The sequence below is a fragment of the Polypterus senegalus genome, chromosome 15 (assembly GCF_016835505.1).
Source record: "Polypterus senegalus isolate Bchr_013 chromosome 15, ASM1683550v1, whole genome shotgun sequence".
In the NCBI taxonomy this organism is placed as follows: Eukaryota; Metazoa; Chordata; class Cladistia; order Polypteriformes; family Polypteridae; genus Polypterus; species Polypterus senegalus.
This window is the reverse complement of record NC_053168.1, coordinates 46,801,925-46,825,007: the sequence shown is the minus strand read 5'-3', so window position 1 is coordinate 46,825,007 and position 23,083 is coordinate 46,801,925. Positions and strand designations below refer to the sequence as shown.

General features: G+C 37.7%; 1 protein-coding gene across 2 annotated transcripts in view; it reads right to left on the bottom strand.

The window, feature by feature from the left end:
• The window catches only part of colq (collagen-like tail subunit (single strand of homotrimer) of asymmetric acetylcholinesterase), a 90,100-nt gene that overhangs the window by 23,749 nt on the left and 43,268 nt on the right, over positions 1-23,083 (bottom strand). For both annotated transcript variants that reach the window (XM_039737161.1, XM_039737162.1), the window contains exons 5-11: positions 22,831-22,857; positions 10,591-10,662; positions 6,794-6,856; positions 4,464-4,490; positions 3,890-3,934; positions 3,020-3,055; positions 769-849 (exon numbers count right to left, since the gene is read on the bottom strand). In XM_039737161.1, the coding sequence (XP_039593095.1) occupies positions 769-849; positions 3,020-3,055; positions 3,890-3,934; positions 4,464-4,490; positions 6,794-6,856; positions 10,591-10,662; positions 22,831-22,857 (351 nt within the window). The remainder of the gene's footprint in view (positions 1-768; positions 850-3,019; positions 3,056-3,889; positions 3,935-4,463; positions 4,491-6,793; positions 6,857-10,590; positions 10,663-22,830; positions 22,858-23,083) is intronic.

Sequence of the window (23,083 nt, the reverse complement as noted above, 5' to 3'; positions counted from 1 at the left end):
CCAGATCCGCTCAAGCTGAGCTGCCCACATTTATCCGAACAGCTGACTCCCTCATTGTGTTTAGGAAGTCCTCAAGAACTTTCCTGCTTTGTGAATAGTTTCTTTATTGCTAATGGCTTTTGATGTTAGATTCTCTTTGTATTTAAGGTAAGGCAAATTTATCTTGTACTTTAATTAATTCAATGGTTGCTTAGTTTTAAAGTTCATAGTAACTGATGTTGACTCTGTTATGCTGACCTCTTTGCATAAAAGCGTTTTCTAAATTAATTCAAATATAATTGCAAATAATTAATTGTAAATATAATTAATAATTAAATTATAATAAATTATAATAATTGTAAATTATAATTGCAGCAATATGTCAGGCATCCCTACTGCTAATTATTTTATACTATATAATGAGTTACATTTTTTGAAGAACAAAAGAGTGGTTGAATATTCAGGTTTTTTTTTTTTAACATCTTTTTGGCTTGTTCCAGTAAAGTAGTTCGCTTAATGCAAATTTCAGAAGTGGCGCAGACATGAAACACATGGAGGCCCTGAACAATTTTTCATAGCCACGCCACATGTGTATTGTGCTTTCTGAAGTGAAATTGATCATTTTATTGTTTCTTTATTGCTTTTGGCTTTATAGGCTTGGCATGATTTGGCTGTTTTGATATTGTATGTTTGTTTTATATTGGGTGCTAAGAATACAACAATGAGATCAGATTGGTGTTTTATGACAACATAATTGTGTTCTATTGTGTTCTAAAAAAACAAACTTACATGTTTTCCTCTTTTGCCAGGTCTACCAGTTGGGCCTCGATGTCCTGATACTCCAGGTTCTCCCTTTGGACCCATTTCTCCCTTGTAAAAAAAAGAACAATCTAATTTTAAAATATGATACCTCCTTTACTATACAAATATTTCAAAACCTGTAACAAAAGTTACACAGCTTCTGAAAAATATGGACCTTGTATTTCATTAGAGAATAACTCAAAATTAGACAATGCAAATTAAAACCATAACTTTTGTTCTTTCATGTTAAGGATCAGTGCTGAAATTTGTGTCAAACTGTGTTTGGTGATCATTCTTAACTATACAGTTATGGAAACATGAGCTTTCACATTGAAACCAAACATGCATTTAAAACCACACTGCGGTAAAAATGTATTGAAAGCTTTTCAAGAGGAGACTTTCAGGATTTTGTGACCTTTCAGCATCTTGGGTGCTATGCCTAGAAGTTTAATTCATTCCCAGTATGAAGAAGTAGCAAATTTCACAGATGATGACACAGACCACTTTCTGAAACCTCTTAAAAAGTGACAATATAACAGTGGTAGTGATTATAAATGCATTTTAAACAAAAAGATGACCAGGAAAGAGATGAAAAGAAAACTTCCAGCCAGTGTGGGCACCGGGAACACAAACCTTTAGGGGTACATCCTACTGCTAGACATTCTAAAGTAACTGCCAGTATATGTAATGCAGTTATTCATTAACATCTACAGATAAAGAAACAGTTTACTTTTTGTGTTTTGGAAGACATTTAATATATTTCAGTAGTATTTTTTTCTGATATTTCTGACAGCTGTTTTGCAATATCCCCAGAAGTGCACCATTTTTGAATTGTTTGACTTGTTTTGTGTTGGATAAGAAAATGCATTTATTTGCTATGTGCTACTATGTATTTTCTTGCATTGATGCATACTTACATGCTTCACATGCACATGCCCCTAAAGTAATGTCAGTTTCCATTCAACGACAGCGCACTCTATGTATACTGCTCAAAAGAATTAAAGGAACACTTTTTAATCAGAGTATAGCATAAAGTCAATGAAACTTATGGGATATTAATCTGGTCAGTTAAGTAGCAGAGGGGGTTGTTAATCAGTTTCAGCTGCTGTGGTGTTAAGGAAATTAACAACAGATGCACTAGAGGGGCAACAATGAGACGATTAATGGTAATGGTTAATGATTGTCTGGGGAGGCATATCCATGGAGGGTCACACAGACCGCTACAGGCTTGACAAAGGCACCTTGGCTGCCATTAGGTATCAGGATGAAATCCTTGGACCCATTGTCAGACCCTATTGCTGGTACAGTGGCTCCTGGTGCACGACAATTCCTGGCCTCATGTGGTGAGAGTATGCAGGCAGTTCCTGGAGGATGAAGGAATTGATACCATTGACTGGCCACCACACTTTCCTGACCTAAATCCAATAGAACACCTCTGTTTTGGTCCATCCAATGCCACCAGGTTGCACCTCAGACTGTCCAGGAGCTCAGTGATACCCTGGTCCAGATATGGGGGGAGATCCCCCACAACACCATCTGTCATCTCATTAGAAGCATGCACCGATGTTGTCAGGCATGTAAACAAGAACACAGGGGCCATACAAAGTGCTGCGTACAATTTTGAGTTGCTGCAATTAAATTTTGGCAAAATGGACTAGCCTGCCACATAATTTTTTCACTCTGATTTTTGGGTCGTCTTTGAATTCAGGGCTCTGTAGGTTGATCATTTTCATTTCCATCAAACGATGTGGCATCCTTTCGTTCCTAACACATTACCCAGTCTATATCAGTATAGATATCCAGGAGGATTTCTTTTTCCCATTGAGATCTGATGTGTTTTCAAGGTGTTCCTTTAATTTTTTTGAGCAGTTTATATAAGGTAAATGGCCGAATTTCATTATCAGTGCCAGAATTTATGATTGACTTTTCATTTTTTTGATTTGTAACTTCTAAGATATGTTGGTCTCATGTTTGTTTACTTTATCATTTTGATTTGCATTTGACAACAAATGTGTTTGAGTTAGTCCTGGTTAAAAATCCGATTGTGTCACACTTCCACCATCATGCCACCCACAATGGCACAGATTATTCCATTTAGCAAATGTTCAAGTAATAATGGACACTGATGGCGTGCATGTGTTCCATCTTGACTTTTAAAATGGCATGTACAATGCTCCACTCTTGTTACAGTATGTACTGCCCTGTAAAACCCCAAATTTGAATTTAAAAAGTTACAAACCTTCTGGCCCAGCATTCCAGGTAGTCCCATATTTCCCTGTAAGACAATACGTTCTTTAATTATCAAATGTAAGTGATGCACAGGGTAACAAACAAAAAATACACCAACTAAAGGGTGTTAAATGGTACCATTTTAAAAATATATGTTCATCACTCTGTTTCAATTTGTATCACTAAACTATTTCTAGATTAAGAATTGAATTAAAATGAGCATTTAAAAAATTTTAATAAAACATAGAGATGACTTTCTTGTCACTATCATTTTATTTTGTTATGGACATTATGTCTTATACTAAATGACCAAAATGAACTTGCAACTTAGCAATCTGAGGTGTACTCAGGTTTGAGCAGTTCACTCTTGATCTGCAGATACCAAGAGAATGCAGAGATTTGTGGGGCTTTGTTTTTTAGCTTGTCCATGGTCAGCAGTCCTCCAAGAAGAGGCCTGTACTGAGGATTTTCTCTGGGAGATCATCCAGCAGCTGGAATGTATGATTTGTGCATGTGCATTCACAATTGGCAATTACAGAATTTTATTATAGCATGGGTAATAATACATTTTACACAAAGATATATTTAGTTGTATTTATATGTGAATCCAAAATAGTTTCAATTGGAGCCATGCTTTCATTAGTCAGATCTTATCTTGGCATTTCCAATAGAGCTTGAACATCTTGTTGAAGCACTGGCTTTTTCCTTGAGTGGCACACTCAAGATGTATTAAGCCCATTTTCTCAAGACTAAAGTGTAAGGCAACTTAAACAGAAAAAACACTCTTGTTATATTCATTCATCACTTTTTGAAGTCACTTAGAGTAATCCAATTCAGGGATATGAACACTAATAAACATTTTAAAAAGCTGCTTGCATACCTTTTCACCTTTCAGACCTTGCTCTCCTTGTTCACCTCTAGATCCCTTAGAGACAACAATTGAAAAACAATCAGTTTATATCTAGAGCAGGAATCACAGCAAACGTTTTTCAAGCTGAGTAGGGAAAAGTGCAACATTAATACAATATGAACCTTCCCTGAATAAGCGGGTTAGGGAGATTGATGGATTGAGGATCACATAACTAATTTAAATTTTAAAATCTATAGAAAGTATATACTTGCTCAAAAACACCTTAAAAGCGGGAAAAAACTATATTGTCAAATAAAATATTTAAAAAGTTTTCACTTTATTTGGTAGAGATTCAGATCCTCACTGGACTGATGGATCAGTTTATTTCTGGGTAGAGATTATTTATGGAATCAACCCAGAATCCATTATGAATGACACAAATAATTCTCATCCTTAATATATCATGCAAAGGATCCAGATGAGACAGATTCACTTCAAATCTAAATTATCTCACTAAAAATTGCATTTTTACAAGAACAGGACAAAGACTGTGAATGTATATCAGGATATAGAAGAAGAATAAGTCATAAAATTGTGTCAGTACCTTTTCTCCTTTAAATCCAGGCAAACCCTGTGAAGCATCAATAGGATATGTTACTCCAGAGAGAATCTACATACTTTACCATTACAGAGTATTAAAAAAAGTACAAGCCTTCCATTGTACCAAAATATATTGCGCAATCATAAAATAACTCTATACTGTATAAAATATCACACATGACAGAAAAAAACCTTCTCTTCTGCAGTGCAGCCTCAGAAATGAATGAGGAAAGAGTTGCGGGTGATACAACAAGATAACAGTCCTCTATTTCCTCTTACAGCAGAGACGACCTCAACCAGTCGTAAGAGCCATGATGCATCCAGGCCTCACCTCCACACTCTGCCTAATCAGCTCCTGGCGCTACTTCAGCAACAAGCAAACAAAGCAACAGAGTCATTTTGGACCAGCCAAGGAACTCAACCTGCACATTTACAGCATCCCCAAAAATCCAAGCAGCTTCTCCGAGGAAGAATTGACCTTTTTTTCTTTTGCTTTCAATCTTCAAATTACACAGGGTGGTCTGTGGCACTCTTTTTTGTCGGCCTAGCTTGTCTTTATTTCCAGGGTCCTACTATATAAAATGTACGTAAATTACACACATTAATTCTTTGTCATCCTCTTATCAGTGTCCTGTTGTGGCCTTGGAATGAAGCGTGAGATATTGACCTCGTGAGAGAGAGACCGAATGACAAACCTCGTCTTTTAAGTCATTAACACTAATCTGCATGGTTGTAAAACTGCTTGCAAGGTGCCGGCCATCTAACCTTTCATGAAGAATCATTAAAAGCGATGAGTTTGATTTTATTTTCATTTCATCCAATATCAAGTGTGTTTTGCTTAGCCTTATCTCAGTATCATTTTTCTCTTAAAGTAAGGCTATTTAAAATTAGCAGTCTTTGGGGCATGTATACAATATATAAGAGCTGTTCAACAATTAAAAATAGTTAATTATTCACAGTGGAAAACAGAGAATAAAGGTGATGTGTGCGGATCTCTCATTTAACTTACATACTCCTCCTTTTCATCTTTGGAGCAATGATCTTTAGTGTAATACAGGACTGGGAGGAGAGGCACTTATTCTGGCATAATCAGGCACAAGGCAGGAAAAAGTACCCCAGTCCATCATAAACAATGCGTTTATGCCAGTCCCCAGCATATAAGTAAAAAAAAATCAACAAAACTAAGAAATCAATACCTTTTACCAAAATAAACTAAATGTATATTTTAAGGTCCAGCTTGGATGACTAGGAAATAACTTTTCTCTTAACTGATTGGGAAACTTTAGTTATTTTTAAGAGGCAAAAAGTCTATTTAAACAATAAAAAGAACTATTGTCAGAAACAAACCAGGGGTAATAACAATTACTGTAAATGCATTCATAAGTCCATCCACCCATCCATTATCCATCCTGCTATATCCTAACTACAGGGTCACGGGGGTCTGCTGGAGCCAATCCCAGCCAACACAGAGCGCAAGGCAGGAAACAAACCAGGGCGCCAGCCCACCGCGGGGCACACACACACCCAGCACTAGGGACAATTTAGAATCGCCAATGCACCTAACCTGCATGTCTTTGGACTGAGGGACGAAACCCAACGGGGAGAACATGCAAACTCAACGCAGAGAGGACCCGGGAAGTGAACCTGGGTCCCCTAACTGCGAGGCAGCAGCGCTACCAACTGCCCCACCGTGTTGTCTGCATTCATAAGTAATAAACTTAAATTATCAAAGAGGTCTGAATCATGACAGTCCAAACCAAAAATATACAAGTCAGGGGACCTTAACAAAGATTGGGAAAAGTGTTACCTCAATCATGAAATGCACAAGACTCTGAATCAGAATTAAACATTTTTAATGATGAAGCTGAATGAAGAGTAACACCAATTACATTGTCCAATAGGCTTTGGACAACTATAGGTAGTCAAACGCTACAAGGAAATGCTGGATGCAAACAAAAACAAAAAACAGTCAATAGTTCATTGGTGGGAGTTGGCCATCTGCACTAGAAGACCAGCAACCACAGATTCTGCCACCCAGCATAGGGGTGGGCAACTACAAGGGACAAAAGACGTGGCAGCTACTGGTTGGATGTGTTCAGCGGTTTTACAGCCCAGATAGGAAAAAACAATGAGGCACAATAACAGGCTGCTTGAGTTAAACTGATACATGGCAACTACACAGCCAGAGACATTTACTAGAGATGAAAGCTAAAATTATTTCTCAAACAAGTCTGTTTACACCTTCAAACATAATACAAAGTGGTGTCTGTTTTGTTTCTGGCATTTTCTAAACCAATCAAATAGCATTTCAGAAGGCACGTTAAAGTTACTAACCTTGGGCCCTATTGGTCCTCGTGCACCTGGCAATCCCATTAGACCTGGATCTCCCTTTTCACCCTGAAATATGAAAAATGAAGAAATGAAAAGTGTGTTGGGGAATACATTCATTAAATAAATACAACTAAGGCATCTCAAATGTTGTTTTCCTGTCATCATGGATAGTGTGGTAGAAGATATTGTACTATAAGCAGCTATTAATGGAACAAGGCACATTTCATCTGATGCTGGTAGTCTGCCCTCAGTGCTGATAAATTATAAGCAGCAACATTGCGGATGTTCCTATATTGTCATCTGAAAATATCCCAAATGTATAGGAAACACTAACACCCTTGATTAGCACATTTAAATCAAATGTCCACAAACCAAATCTTGGATATCAAGTTGCCAAATGTATTTACAGTTTCTATTACTAAAAAATATTTAAATATATGTACCAGAACATATGTCATCCAAGCATCCATTTTCTAATCTGAGGTGTTGAATGCAGGGTTACAGAAACCCAGAGCCTACGCTGGAGGCATTTCAAACAGAGCAAGAGTGAACACTGGCTGAGGTCAGTTCACCACACGACACACTCATGGATGCACTCAGATTTGCTCACATCACAGTTGATATTTGCCAATCCATCTAACTGCATATCTTCAGTCTGTGGGAGGAAACTGGAATATCCAGAAAGAAAACGATGGAAACAGAGGGAGAATATTTCAACTCTACACGGTGGTGCTGCAAGCTGGGAATTCAATCCTCTATCTGACTTCACACCATGCCACCAATACAAATCTTTAAAACACAATTTCAGATATAGTGTATCATTTTGGTAATCCATTAGCATTACATATCATGCATTTGTAAGCATTTTAGAAGAATCTGTTGTCTTGGTGCAGTTCACACCCAACTCAAATGGGACTTCTTGTATTCAGATAGGGGTTGCATGATGGTGCAGTGAATAGCACTGGTCCTTCTTGATTCTGGAGACCTGGTTGGACTCAGTCCAGTTTGGACTTTTCATGCTCTCTCTGTACACATTTTTTTTCCAGTTTACTTGCAGATCTCAAAAGTAGTGGAAGTGAGGTAAATTGGTCCAGTGACGTGCTCATTGCATTCTGTCATCTGGCAGTTCCTTCCTTGCATCCTAAGATGCTGCTGCTTGCTTCAGAAAATGTATAAACCTTAAAGTGAAAGCATGTCCATCAGCCTTCAGGGCACCATGAGACTTTTAAGACAGAGGCTTTGATTCTGAGAATGATACGATTAAAATGGAATATCGAGAGTATGAGTACGGCCTTTACAAGGGATAAACCTTCACTGAGCTGCATTTATATGATAAATAAAGCAAATAATGTTGGATTCTATAAAGGTTGAACAAATACTAATAACATACATCAACAGTCCATGGCTATAACACGTGCACACAACTAGGAAGCTGAAATTACTTGAATAATGGCAAATACAGTAATTAGTTCAAAGGAAAATCGACATGCATAGCCATTCTAGTGTTTTGCACACATTTTCTAAACGAGTGATAAGTGATGTTGAGTTGTGTCACAGAAGCACAAGGTAAAGGGTTTGTCACGGATGACTACCTGCATTGAGTTAGTCCATGTACCTGCCAATGTGTACACTCATGTATTTTGTCTTTTATGTCAGTACCTCTTTCCGGCTAACAAACTTAAGAGTCTGCTCCATTAAAGGCTCATAAGGGTATCGATTATGTTGAGCATTTGACATTTAATACTAGCTGAGCTCACCATTATCTAAATGTGTTATAACAGTCCCCTTCACTCCTTCGATATTTTCTCGAGGTAGTTTTCCCCTTATATTTTTGGCACTGTTTTACATATTCTGGTCGGTTTTCTCTAAAATTTCTGCTGTGAGATTATTATTCAGTTTCAAGCCTGAAGCTTTGATGATTTTAAACATTTCTGCTGATCTGTTTTCTTACTATCAAAATGTAAACAATGGAAAGATTACCATTAGGAAGATATTATGGAAGTTGTTACAGTTACTGTTTGTCTCAACCGAAGGAATTATTTAGAAAATGCATGTGGCATCCAAACTGGAGAATATTTCAGCTCCTGCTAATCTTGAAAGACTTTTATCAGATGTCAGTAGGCTGTGCCTCTAATGCTCAGCTGCTTCCTTAAGGCATTTCAAACTGACCTATATACTTTTATTGCCTTTTCTCATTACTTTGGGAACCGCTGCTGCACACTACAGAAAAGGATCTGAGATTTCCTCTGTTATTTGGAAATTTCCTTTGTTTCCAATTTTTTGTAGATTTTCTGCAAAAGTAGAACTTGCATTCTCCTTACAGTGAACAATTCAATAAATGCACTCACTTCTTTCCATGAATTTTATCAAGGCTTTTTCTACAGTGAAAATGCAACTGGGAGGCAGAGTGGCATACATGCAATAAGCAGACTGGGGTTCATGTCCCAGGTGTTTCCTGGCTCCCTGGGTGGAGGGTGAATGCTCACCCTGTGTCTGCATGGGTTTCCCCTGGGTACTCCAGTTTCCTTCCAAAGATATGTATACAGGTTAGGAGAATTGGATTTTCTAAACTGGCCCTATCATGTCTGTGTGTGTGTGTTCGCCCTGTGATGGACTGGCACTCTGTCCAGATGTTGTTCCTGCTCTGTGCCCAATTATTAATAGAACAAACTCCAAATGCCATGTGACTCTTCCCTGGATAAGTGGGTTAAGTGATGGATGGATGATTGGAAATGAAACTTACTGGTCTGTCAATAAAGTGTGTTTAGTTGTTGATGTGGGCTTGTGCTTACATTGTAACTTTTGTTTTCAGACTGAAGTGAGCCGAACATCATCTGGCCTTACTTAGTCTTCATTTATGACAGCAAGAATTCCAGTCTAAAGTCTAAAGTCATCATCCAAATGAATCAAACTGTGAAATCACTCAGAGCAGACTCTAGTTTCAGCAGGCACAATTGCTTTGAAAATACTTGACAGGCAACACTAAACACCACCTCCTGTTTAGGACCACTCAGGTATGTCTGTCCCCCAAATACACACCTTCACCGAGAAGTTGTATTAGTATGACAGTCACAATTGAGACTAGCAACAATGTTTTACTCATTGGAGCAAATTCTTGAAGCTTGCCTAATACATTTCTTAAAGATGAATTTTGGATAAAAAATTGTGTTAATTTCATTCAACCAGATCAGCCAAAAGACTGAACATTTTGCTTTAAGGCCATTGATCCCAACCACACTGGACACACTCACCAGTGATTTATGTTGGTTATAGCAAAGTTTAATGTATAAATATAAAACACTAGCCAAAACACCTGATTTTTGATATTATATATCATATTAAATGAAACTGAACACCCTTTCTTTACCCAGAAGAGAATAAGTGGATGGCTTGTATAAATTAGTTTATTTTATACATTGAGGCATCAAAGTGTTTAGACATATGTCCAGATTATTTAATTTAGAAATTCTTGCCAGACTGGGAAAACATGTTGGACCCAGCTGTTCAGGGAAATGATAGTTTTTAGGTAAAATAAGAAATTGTTTTCCCAGTGTTTTATGGAAGGCAGGTTAGGATTTTTCCAATTAAGTAACATAAGACAATGAGTAAGCAGTTTAATGTAAAATATGGCATGTTATCTCATTGTATGTTTATCCAAATAATGCTAGGTTAAGTTTAGGAGTAAATGTAAATACAAAATTACCTGCCAAATAAACAAGAACATTTTCCCCAAATGAACTGGAGTGTATGGGATGTAGTTACATTTTTACATGACTGTAGTATGACACAGGCTGACTGACCTTTGGCCCACTTGGTCCTGGCCAACCTGCTGGCCCTTGTCTTCCTGGAAGGCCTGGTGGGCCTGTTCTTCCCTAGAAAGGAAAATATTATTTCCTGATTAATTTTAAAACACAAACAGAAAAAGCACTATTTAGTCAAAATCAGAATTCTACAAGTAATGTAGTAATAAAGATAAATGTGTTAAAAAAACAATCCACCTGACTAAACTCTTGACACCCTTCCCTAACCCAGTAATGAGAGCTACATGACAAAACAACCCCGTTTGAAGCGGTTCCTCATATCTATTAATACAACAGAAAAGGTTTGGCAGAGAACCAGCAGGCTTATTTTACATTGGCATTAATGAACTCTTACCGAACTGTTGAAACCTTCTTCACAGAGAAAGTATTATTTTTTCCCAATTTAAGATTGTATAAGGTATTATTTTCCTATTGATTTATGGTGTATAGTTTAAGATTCTTCTAGTTCAACAAACTAAATCTTTGCAATGGCGACATATTGAAGGTATCACAATACAGTGCAGTATCTTTATTTTACTACGATATGCCTGAGTTATAGGGGTCGTTTTCTATTTTCTGTACTCTGCACGATGTATCCATCAGTTTGTAAGTGTTGCTCACTTGGAAAGAATTTTCAAGGGCAAGTAGGGAAAGGGAAAGCAAGCACTCAAGGGAATAGTCAGACATGTTTCATATAAAAAGAAAGAAAACCAAACTAAAAAGTGCAACCCTTCTTAAGAAATTTGTATGGGCAGACAGAATATGTCATAAGCCAATAACCCTTTAATTGTAAGTGTTTGGAAACAGAGTCCTACAAGGGCAACACAAGGAGAAACACTGTGGTCCTCAACAATGCTTTCCTTATTCACCCAGGATGGTAGATGGCATGGGAAAAGTTCTATATGGAAGAGTTGAGGTCCAGTTTTCATCCTGAGCACAAAAATGATCCTGGGGACAGATGAGAAGCAACTTCACAGTAAGTGTAGAAGGTCTAGATGTAAGCTGTGGGATGAGGCAGGCTCTTAATGAAAAATATACTGAGACAAGAATTAAGAGAAACACAGAAACATCAAGGAATCAGAAAGGGTGTCGTTTTGATAGTGAAAAGTGAGGAAACCATCCTCCAACCAAGTGGTACAAGACCTATACTACACAGGCTCAGAAGGACCTATTTATTTATTAGGTACGATTTATAACATATCTTATGTCATTTCCCATTTAATGTACTAATAAGCTAATTGAATGAAGGTGTAGCAATAATACGGAATAGATGGTGAATGTTACCTGCAGCATGATAGAATCAAAAATGGTTTGAGCAGAGTAAACTAGCTTGTGGACGGTCTGGATTTAGCAATTGGAACTAGATGGAACAATTGAAAGACTCCTTTACTTGTTTCAAAATAAGTGTAATCATTGCTAAATTAATTGAATTGTCTTTGTGAAGGTGACTGCAGAAATGTTGGTTAAACAACTGATCCCAAAAGGTGGATAAAAGCTCAGGAGGAGGACCTCAGAGCCTGGCAATTTACCTTTACTCATAAAAGTTCAGTCATTAAAAGTAGGAAGTCTAATAGAGAAGATTCTTCCTAGTTAGTTTAGAGAATTCCAGACCTTCAAGAAAACAGTTAAAGTTAAATGGTGAGGATATTTTTGGATTTAATTTTTTTCTGACTTTGGTATTATGTTTTATAATCTTTCTCACATCCATTTAAGGGTTTTAAGCATGCATATTTTAGTTTCAGCAAATGTATTTGATTTTAAAATGTATGTAAAGGAGTTCAATTATTTCAGTGTTTGTTTCCCAGAAGGTCATGACCTGCAGTGTCACCAGCACATCAGGTTAGAGTTTGGGGAGAAGCATTTCCTGCTATTTGAGACCGAGGATAGCTTCCTTAAGACTTTGCTTGTGGATTTCTTCCAATTAATTTCAATAAAGTGTATCAATTACAGAGGGTTAATTGGTAATGAGTTATGATTTAATTTTGATGGCCAAAGTGGAAGTTAATGAACTGCATCTTCTAAACCCAAGATCAAGTAACTTGTCCCAAACGCAAAGTATGACGCCCATGTGAGGTGGAGCCCTGGAAAGCAGGGATTTAATTCTCGTTTAGGGCAAGTATGTAATGACTTGTAATACTGCACAAGAGCATAGAAACTTAAAGAATTGGTTATTTTTTATATATTTGGTGTGATATTTTGAACTGGGCTTGGAGTGACCTATGATTGGTTTCTTAGAGTAACAGTAACTGTACGTACTTCATGTATGGTAACATTGTATTACATTTGTACACCTAATGTATATTGAGAAAAGTTCTGTGACTTCATGAAGAAGGGAAGAATCATTATTTTATGCAGTGGTCTGAAGATCGGAGAAATCGGTCTGTCAAATGGAACACAGAACACGTTACTCTGGAAAGATAGCTTTCCTAACGGCTGAGGTGACACAATATACATAACAACAATGTAGTCAGTTGCAACCCTCACCACCATGGACAATACATCTGGCATCTATGTTCCAATGTCAAAGCAGGAAAAGTTCCTAAATATTTTTTATAATCATATTTTTGTAAGAAAAATAGACTTATTTTAAAGTTTTTATTAAGATTTGATTTTCTCAACAAGTCCATATTTAAAGTTTGAATGAATAATAAGCAGCCCCATTTTCTTATATAGTATGGTATGGACTGACCACCAACTAGCACAAACAAACTTGCACCTAATAACAGTTGTTGTGAGAATGCACATGCTCTTCACCGGCATGACAGGGCAGAGACTGAACCCAAGACTTTGGAGCAGGCAGATAGCGGGTCTAACCATAACGCCACCTACTGACTGACACTTACACCCAGTGTAACGACAGTACAGGACGCATTTTACAGGTAAATTACTAAATAATTGAAGGATACATTTTATGAACAGGATTACTGTTAATTTAAACTGGGTGGAAGGGTGGTGTAGTGTTTAGTTGTTCTGTCTCACTGCTATGCAGATCTGATTCATCCCAGGAGTTGGTTATTGTCTGCCTGGATTTTAGATGTTCTTCCTCTGTCTGCACAGATTTTCTCTAGCATCATTTCAAAGATATATATGTCAACATAACTGGTGTTTCTAAACTGTGACAGTATGAATGGATGTGGTGTGTTCTGTGATTGACTGGCAATCCATTTAAGTCTAGACTCTGTCAGTATAGACTGCGAGCCTATATTAGAATGAACAGGTTCATAAAAAAAAAATGAATAAATGAAATCAAACAGGATAAAAGCCAAAGCAGATAAAGCTTGCAAGAATTAAAAGAGGAATGCCACAAGCCACTGTAATATATTTGCTTGTAAATTTAAAATTTTAAAACAAGAATTATAATTGGGTTAGTAAGCCCAGGATTGGTTCCTGCTTTTGACTGATGTTGCTGGGACAGTCTCTTGAATCTTTGAACTCTCAGTTGCATTAACAGCTTTGAAAATGGAAGAATGGACAATTTTTTAAAACTAAAAACTGGTGCTTCATCAAAGTCAAATCTTGCTTAGAATACATCTACTGCAAAAATAAAGTAATCAATTCAAATATTTCCCCATATTATTCCACAACAAAAAGTTAATAAATTCTTCAGAGTCTTTATGGCACTATTCCATCAACAATATGTCTCTTTTTTTTGGTGCAATTGAAACTTTAGACAAAATGAAATTGCGTTGGACAAGCTAAATGAGTCGTGTAACATTATGTGTCTCTGACCAAGTTTAGCTATAAGCATATATAATCTGCGATGCAGGCGGTGTCTGCGTATGTCTGGTTCCCTTTAAATTTAGCACTAAAAAGTCTCTTCTGATCCAACATACCACAGCTGCACTATTCTTGAGGCGCTGAGAATAATAAGCTCAATACTTGCAACTCAATGCATGTGTCCTCTGAGCTATATAAAGTAGTCTTTTGGTATGTTAGATCACTGAGCTTGGGGATTAACTCTTCTATTACTTATTTTCTCTTTTTGTCTCTTTCAATCACATTCTGACAGTATGGTTATCTGGGACTGAAGCATTAAGTCCTTGAGGGGTCTGGTGCTACTCAACTTCCAGGAATGCTTCAGTCGGCGCAAATGTTGTTTCATATATATATATATTGCAAAACAGGGGTGGGCAAAAGGTAGGTTTACAGTTGTAAGTATGCAAAGCTGGCCTTTTGACCACATATAAGATTGTACCTAAGTGTACTGTTCCATTGTGACATTCTTTCGAGTTAATAAAGTTAATAAACCTTCTGAGTTAATAAAACTACTGCAATAATCATAACCTGCATGTCTTTTTCCATATGAACAATTGCAAACCTACTTTTGTCCCTGGTGTGTGTGTGCATGTGTGTGTATATTTATATCACAATCTGATTATTTCTGTAGTCACCTACCAAGTAACGCCTGTGGTTGGTCGGCCAGTTGGCAGACATCTTTCTGTTGCGCGAAGAAGACGTGTACTCTTTGCATTATTTGACAGTTACTCTATAACATAGACACATATCTGCATGGCGGACGGCTGGGGATCCTTCCCAGCCGGGATGCCTGGAGGGATACCTGCCCTGGACCACAAGAGAGCACCCACCCTAGTCTGCATGGGGGCCACTGGATCAGAGCTTAAAAGCTCAACCCTGTTGGGGCCCGTGGCCACCACCAGGAGGCGCCTGGCAGATTGCGGAGCCCTGGATTGCAGCAGTTCCGCCATACTCAGAAGTGCTGCCGGAAGAAATTCCAGGCACACCCAGAGTGCTTCTGGGTGCTAATGCTGGAAGATCGTCATGTGGAGCACCTGGAGCACAACCGGAGCATTATAAAAGGGGCCGCCTCACTCCATTAGACGAGCTGGAGTCAGGTGGAAGAAGATGGAGCTTGTGTGTGGAGGAGTGAGGGTGGCAGAAACAGAAGAAGAGAGGGAGAAAGAAGGGAAGGACTGAGAGCAATAGTGCTGGTGGGTTGTGCACTGTGTGAGGTGCAAAGGACTGCATAGTGATAAAAACAGGATTAAACATGTGTGCTTGAATACATCAGGTGTCGTGTCTGTCTGTGTCGGGCATCTTTTACAATACAGTATATATATATACTATATATATATATACTGTATATATATATACTGTATATATATATATATATATACTGTATATATATATATATATATATATATATACATATATATATATAAAAAATATATATATATATATATATACATACACTTTTAGTCATTGTTCATATGTGTTGTCTCTTTAAAGAGAATTTTTCCTTTTCGTCAGTTGCCTAATTTCTGAACACACTAATTTGTAAACGACACACCTTCACCTCATAATTCCACACAACCAGACATTTCTGCAGACCCAGACTGTGTTTTGGTTTGTCACAATTATAATACTTTTTTATCATTGGATAGCATGGCCTGGATAAATAAAACTTACAGTAAACTACGCCAAACAAGATTTTCCTTATTACTTTATTCATGAGCCACCTCCGAGGTATCTTGCTGTCTCTCTCTCAAAGCCAAAACAGGGAGTGAGAAATGGAATAACAATATCTTTCCTTACAGTTGAAAACATAATAAATAATAAACTCTTAAACTTATGGGAAAATACTGAATTATAAAATATAACAGGCTAATAGCATTTATTGCTTTTCACTCTTACACTATGAAGATCTGGATTCCAGTCTCAAACAACATGTCCTCCATTTAAAATTACTTGATACCCATAGTGTTTAGTTGGTCTGAAGAAGCAGTATGCTTGTATATCCTTCAAAAGCTGATGTGTAGTACATTAAGTACCATACAGTGCCATGCTCATCTAGTATCTTTTACTCAGATAATTAGTGACAAGTCAGACTAATAATGATCTCCGTACAAACCCGAATGGCTTCCTAGAATGGATTTACTGTTGATTCAGAATAGTCATTGAGTTCAGTTAACAAGATTGGCCAAACTGCAATGACACTAAATGACCACAAGCTTGCTAGAAATAACAAAAAGAAGCCGCACACTGGCAAAACAGAAATACTGCTGACAATCAACTAAAGAGTCATAGTCTTTTTAAGTTATTGCTTTTTTCACAAAATTATGAGATTCCCCTGCTTGTTATATTATAATCAGGCACAAGGCAGGGACCAGATTCTTTACAGAGCAGTATCTCTCATAAACTCACTGAAGCAATTTCAAAAAATTAACTAACTTATTCTTCATGTCTTTTGAGATGTGATATTCAGATAAAAGCCATAAAGATTTGAGCTGAACATATGAACATGAGAAATTTAGAAAAGTCCATTAGGAAAAATTCTGACAAGAACAAGCTGTTCAGTCCAAGAAGGCCCATCAATCCTCTCCAATTATTGCTTTTCCAACATCCATTTTCCAGCTGGCTCATGATGAGTGAAGATGAATTAGCTTGCATCCTAATTACCCAAAAACCTATACGCTCAGCCTTTACTTACTGTTTGTCCTATTGTTTGCTAATTAGCTGTCAAAAGCATGTACAGTATGCCACACGGACTGTAACCAGGATAGGATATAAATCTATGTCCTTGGTATTATGAGGCCAAAGAGCTAGTCAATTTTTTCTTCTTCTTTGTCTAATGTTTTTTGTGCTAACATAAAACTACAAAAATACTTTAATAGGTATGACCTACATAACAATCTTCACTTTAGGCTTTAGGAAAACACAATATTGAACACAAAATGCCAGAGATATTGATCAAAAGATTAAAGGACTCTTGTTAGGCTGTCCTGCATATGCTTATAAATTTTGTAGACTGGCCAGGAATGGGTGGGCACTGAGTCAGCCTAGGTCAGGGGTAGGCAATGTCTGTTCTGGAGGGCCTCAGTGGCTGCCGGTTTTTGTTCCAACCCAGTTTCTTAATGAGAGGTCAATTATTGCTGATGAAGCACTTATTACTCAAGTGACATTTTGATGCTTCATTTTAGTGGTCTTCCTTGTTAAGGCTCCCCACCCTTAATTGCTTATTTCAGTCTTAAACAGCTGCATTCCCTGTTTTTAAAGGCTCTGTATTAGCAATGAGATGGAAATGACAAAGGAGCATGCAGTTCTCCATCTAAGGCTTCAAATCATTTAGGTAATATTCTTGGAAAAGAAAAAAATATATGATAAAAGAACCTAACATTACAGACTAACAAGTCATACAATTCAATAAGGTCTGAGATTGGCAAGGATTGGTTTCTAATTAAGTAATTGTGTTGGAATGAAAATTTGCAACCACTGCGGCCCTCCAGGACCGACACTGCCTACCCCTGTCCTAAGCTATAAGAACTGTGATTATTATAGGACAAAGTGGGCATTGCCCATTCTACTAGGATTGTTAGTGGCACCCCAGGCCTATTAAGACAGCAGATTTAACAGAGATGCAGCAATTCAGCTTCACCTTCCTCCAGCTTGCATTCCAAAGTACCTCGTAAGTGAATGAACTGCAGTACATACCAGTCTCAGCCTGGACTTCATTAGATAGCAAAGGTGCAAGTCAGAGTTGAACAGAGACCCATTCAGATTAAACAGTGCCAAATGCGCATTTGGATCCAAACAAAGAGCTATAATTTAATGAATAACAACTGTAATAGACAAAATAATGCACCTATGGGAAGGCGCTGATTTTGTAACTGGAAGCGACTTCAATCCAATCATGAGTGGTTACATATGTCTTTAATGTGTGGAACTCTTTCTAAAATGACCTTTTGCTTTCTTTAGCTGATGAGCCACTTTCTCTTTGGGGAGCTGAAAGCCAAGATTCACTCTGTCAAGTCAAGTTCTCTGAGAGCAACTGAGCCCAGTCTGAGAAGACTGAGAAGCAGCCATTGCTTCAAGAAGGGGACTTCAGCATCTAAACTCTTCTGCCAGAAAAAACACTGCTTTTCCCTAAAAAGTTGCAGATGATGCATCAAAGGGCCTAACTGAGAAAGAACACCATTAACAAAGGACCATGTCACAAAGAGAGAGAGAGTACACTCCAACACTAGAAGAATCCTCCACTGGAACCAAGAGCAACAACAGCAACATCTCCACACAACATCAGACATCACTGTTAAAGGCTTTGTATTGTAAAACTGTTAATCGGTTACAAAATAAATTAGACTTTTAAATATCCAGTAAATAGGCAGCCTCTTCGGTGTTATACTGTTGTCTGTCTCATCTCTCTTGCTGTGTCCTGTTGTATTTGCCAATATACTGTATATGCATTTGTCATATTTCATTAATCCTTGTGGTTATCAATAAATTGCATTATTAAGTTTCTTAAAATGAGTGCGCTTTAGTTACTTTGATATAAGTCTAACGGCCAGAGTTTGCATTCTTCAGCAGAGAAAGGTAAGGTTAATAAATTAGGAGCCTTACCAAATTATTTAATTAATTACCGACATTGTTAAAGACAAAACGGAAACTTAATTACTGAGTTACATTCCCTTCTATTTCCTACAGTATGCTGGACTTTTATTTTGCCCAATTATCACTGAACGTGGACCGCCCAGTGTTTTCTCCAGAAATACTAATAACCAGAAATTGTGTTTACCTCTCCTCCACTGTGAACTGATTATATCTCAATTATAATATTAACAGACATATGTTGTTCGGATATGTTCATGTTAATCGAATGGATATCAATCTGTTTAATTATGTGTTTATCATAATCAGCGTTTTCATGTAAATAAGTGTTGCATGGTTTAACTAGGCTGGCGCCCTGCCCAGGGTTTGTTTCTTGCCTTGCGCCCTGTGTTGGCTGGGATTGGCTCCAGCGGACCCCCGTGACCCTGTAGTTAGGATATAGCGGGTTGGATAATGGATGGATGGTTTAACTATTTCTGCAATTCATTATTACTGTAAATTTTGCACCAGGCTCACAAGCTATATTTAGTCAAGAGTGCTAAACTAAAAACAAATATTACATTGAATTGAGTATTGCGCATATCGGTGGGAAAAAGAGGGAGAAGAATATTTTAAAATTAGGCAGCCTGGTTTAGTAGCAAAGGTGTTGGGCTTTAAAACCTAAGGCTTCTAATTCAATCCCCAAAAGACTAGTAGCATGATCCAGAACAGGTCACCTAACCTGTTGGTGCTCCTAAATAATTGCACACATTACTGATCTTATAAGTCATCCTGGATAAACGTAACAGCTAAATAGAGTGGCCAAACTAAAACTAATGAGAATACTGGAATTACTGAGAAATGCTTCATTATATTGAAATGTGTTATATAACTAAAATTTAGCTCTATTGTTTCACGCACAAATGACAATATTAATGTCTTTTTAGTTCAGTGTAAAAAAAAAGGAGACTTCCATGGACATTGTTTCAATTATGCGCAGTGACTGAATTTCTTCTGAAGGAGTTCTGATATTTACACACTTTAATACGCATAAGGAGATGTCTGCTAGAAGGGTCAGAAAATGGATAAAGCACATTAGACACAGGAGCACGGCCATTACCGATCAGCTCTGTAATATTAACGCACAAACTGCCTATCCTGAGAACAAACACCACCAGACCACCAAACCTGAATGTTCTTAGAAACTAAGACAAGTACTCGGAGAACACTTACGCAGATATGGAGAATGTTCAGCTTCTACACAGGCGATGACTGGATCAGAGTTAAAACAGAACTTGGAGCTGTGAGACAACAGCACTTATCACTGTTCATCCAGGCCAGCTCATTTGTAGCATGCTTAGTTTTTGCTATTTGCACATGTAAGCAAGTGGCCAGAGAGAACCTTTTCACATATGCAAGAATAAAATCAGAACCTAGGACCATCATTGCGTAATCCAGTAGGTCACAAAGAAATGGAAAAAGCCACAGATTCTCAAGCGTTGGTATGTAGATATACATAAGCAGGAGGAATGTCCAAGAAAAGTGCAAACGGGTGAGAGCTCGTGATTGTTGCAGCATCACGACCACATAGCTGTGTGGTTAGCAAAATTTGATCACAAAACATTAAAGCAACAGGATTAGTGGGAGGCACCTTGAAAGATCAACTTTACTTTATGACACAAATAGATGGCCTTTATTAAAGTGAGATCGCCTCTGCTAATTGGGACAGTGCCAGAACTGTAATACTGGGGGTCTCAGGCTATTCATCATTCAAACAAATGGTAAACGTTCTGTAAAGAAGGGGTAAATTATACAAGGCAAATGTACCAAGTCATTAAATATAAAAATAGTAAGATGTTGTTTGAAAGGAAAATAAAATCAGTACGCTTCACCAAGTCCTGCAGTTGTGGTATCTCTAATTAAATGACGGGCTGTAAAAAGCAGTGTGACCTTTTAGTATTAATGGAAATGAACTGATTTATGATACTGTGAATGTAGGAAGGAGAATTAGGCAGACGATACCACAAGACACAGGATACAGGCTGAGCTGTAAGAGTCCCTGCTTCCTCCAAGATTTAATACATCAGATTGAGCTTTACTAGTTCACCTTGGGCGACAGGCTGACATGAAGGAACCTAACATAATTGGGCAGAAATAACAACCAGTTCTTTAATTAACAAAGCAGGTCTCAAGTCTACGTTCATCATTTGATGGTACTAAAACCTGCTTTGATGATTGAACCTTTTTTTCAGCAAATTTCAAATGCTCTTATTATTTTCAAAGATATGAGGTCCATGTGTATATTGAATTTTCCTTCATAGTTTGGCTTGGACACTGTCAGAATCTGCAATTACCTCCATGTTCACAGTGATGTTTCCCTGGGTACTCCCATTTATCTCTGATTTGTGTGAAGTTGATAGATGACTCCAAATTTGGCCTTTGTGGGGTACATGTGTGACAATGTGCTCAAATGGACTGGCTCTCTGGTTAGAACTGCACCTAGTGCTTCTGAGATAGGCCATATCTCCCCGCTACTCCTCAAAGAGAATGAACAGGCTTAAACATGGATCAAAGGATATACTTCCTTAGAAGACTGGCGTCCTTCAACATCTGCAATAAGATGCTGCAGATGTTCTATTAGACGGTTGTGGCGAGTTCCCTATTCTATGCAGTGGTGTGCTGGGGAGGCAGCATAAAGAAGAAGGTCGCCTCACGCCTGGACAAACTGGTGAGGAAGGCAGGCTCTATTGTAGGCACGGAGCTGGACAGTTTGACATCTGTGGCAGAGCGACGGGCGCTGAGCAGGCTACTGTCAATAATGGAAAATCCACTGCATCCACTGAACAGGATCATCTCCCCCACACTATGCGACTCTTCAATTACACCCAGGGGGGTAAACGTTAACATTATACAAAGTTATTGTCTGTTTTACCTGTATTTTTATCACTCTTTAATTTAATATTGCTCTTTATCAGTATGCTGCTGCTGGAGTATGTGAATTTCCCCTTGGGATTAATAAAGTATCTATCTATGTATCTACCTCTATCTAAAGGAAGTAGAATTACAACTCAGAGTTAGGTGGGGGTTTAGCTTTTCCCTTACAGTTTCAGTGACTAGAATTTAATTTCTGGTTGGAAGCTGTCTTTTTGAATTTGATAAATTAAACCCATCCATGTAGGCCCGGTTTGCTTGCATAATCATCACCATTGTCATTCTGCATTTTATGGCAAGGGTTGCAGTAGCAATAGCACAGCTGGACTGACCAGGCCTCCCTATTCCCAGCCACTTCCTTTAAATCTTCCTGGAACATCCAGACACTATCAGGGCCGAGATGATAATCTGTCTAATGTGTTCTAGTTTGCCTTATGGTCTTTTGTTGTGTATCTCTCAAGGAATCCTTCCAGAAGGTTTTGGCGAATTCTAATCTTGGTGTCATAAAATGACTTGACAAAGTTTACATGTGTGTCCTCCTGCATTTCAAGTAAAACATTAATGAGGTAAACTTTTTAAAAAGCAGCATCTGCTGGTGACATAAAAACAACTTAATAACAGTTACCATCAATAAGCTTTAATAGTTTGTCACCAGTTTTGCTTCTCTTCCAATGTGAATTATAGGAAATGTATTCCCTATTTTTTAATCAATGACAAGTTATGTAAATGCATGTCTTTATTTATATGTATAATGACAGCAGGGCCAACTAGTGATTTTTGTTAAACTTCAAGAAATGACAAGATGTCTAGACTTGGCTAAGCATTGTAGACATGTGTATCCCCCTAGGTATCAAATTAAACAAACTGTGAAAATCTGTGAGGAACTTAAAGGAAAAGCACCTGTAATGCCAGTGGAAAAATGGTTTTGAGAACTAAAACTTTATTCAGTTTTTTCTTTGAAAAAGAAGATGAAATCAATGTACTCACCTTTGATCCAGGCCTGCCAATTTCTCCCTGAAAAATAAATATTGTACACGCTTAACTTTATACAGCGTCAGGTTCAAATGAGCTGTCGTGTGTGTATAGCACAGAGAGAGACAAATGAAATTCTTACTTGCTCGTTGACAGGAGTGTAACAGTAGCAGGAGGTTAACTACATTTTTCAGATACAGATTCTTTTTTTTCATTGCTTTATATAGCAATTTCCCAGCTTCAAGTAAGTCAAGTTTTAGAAATCCTG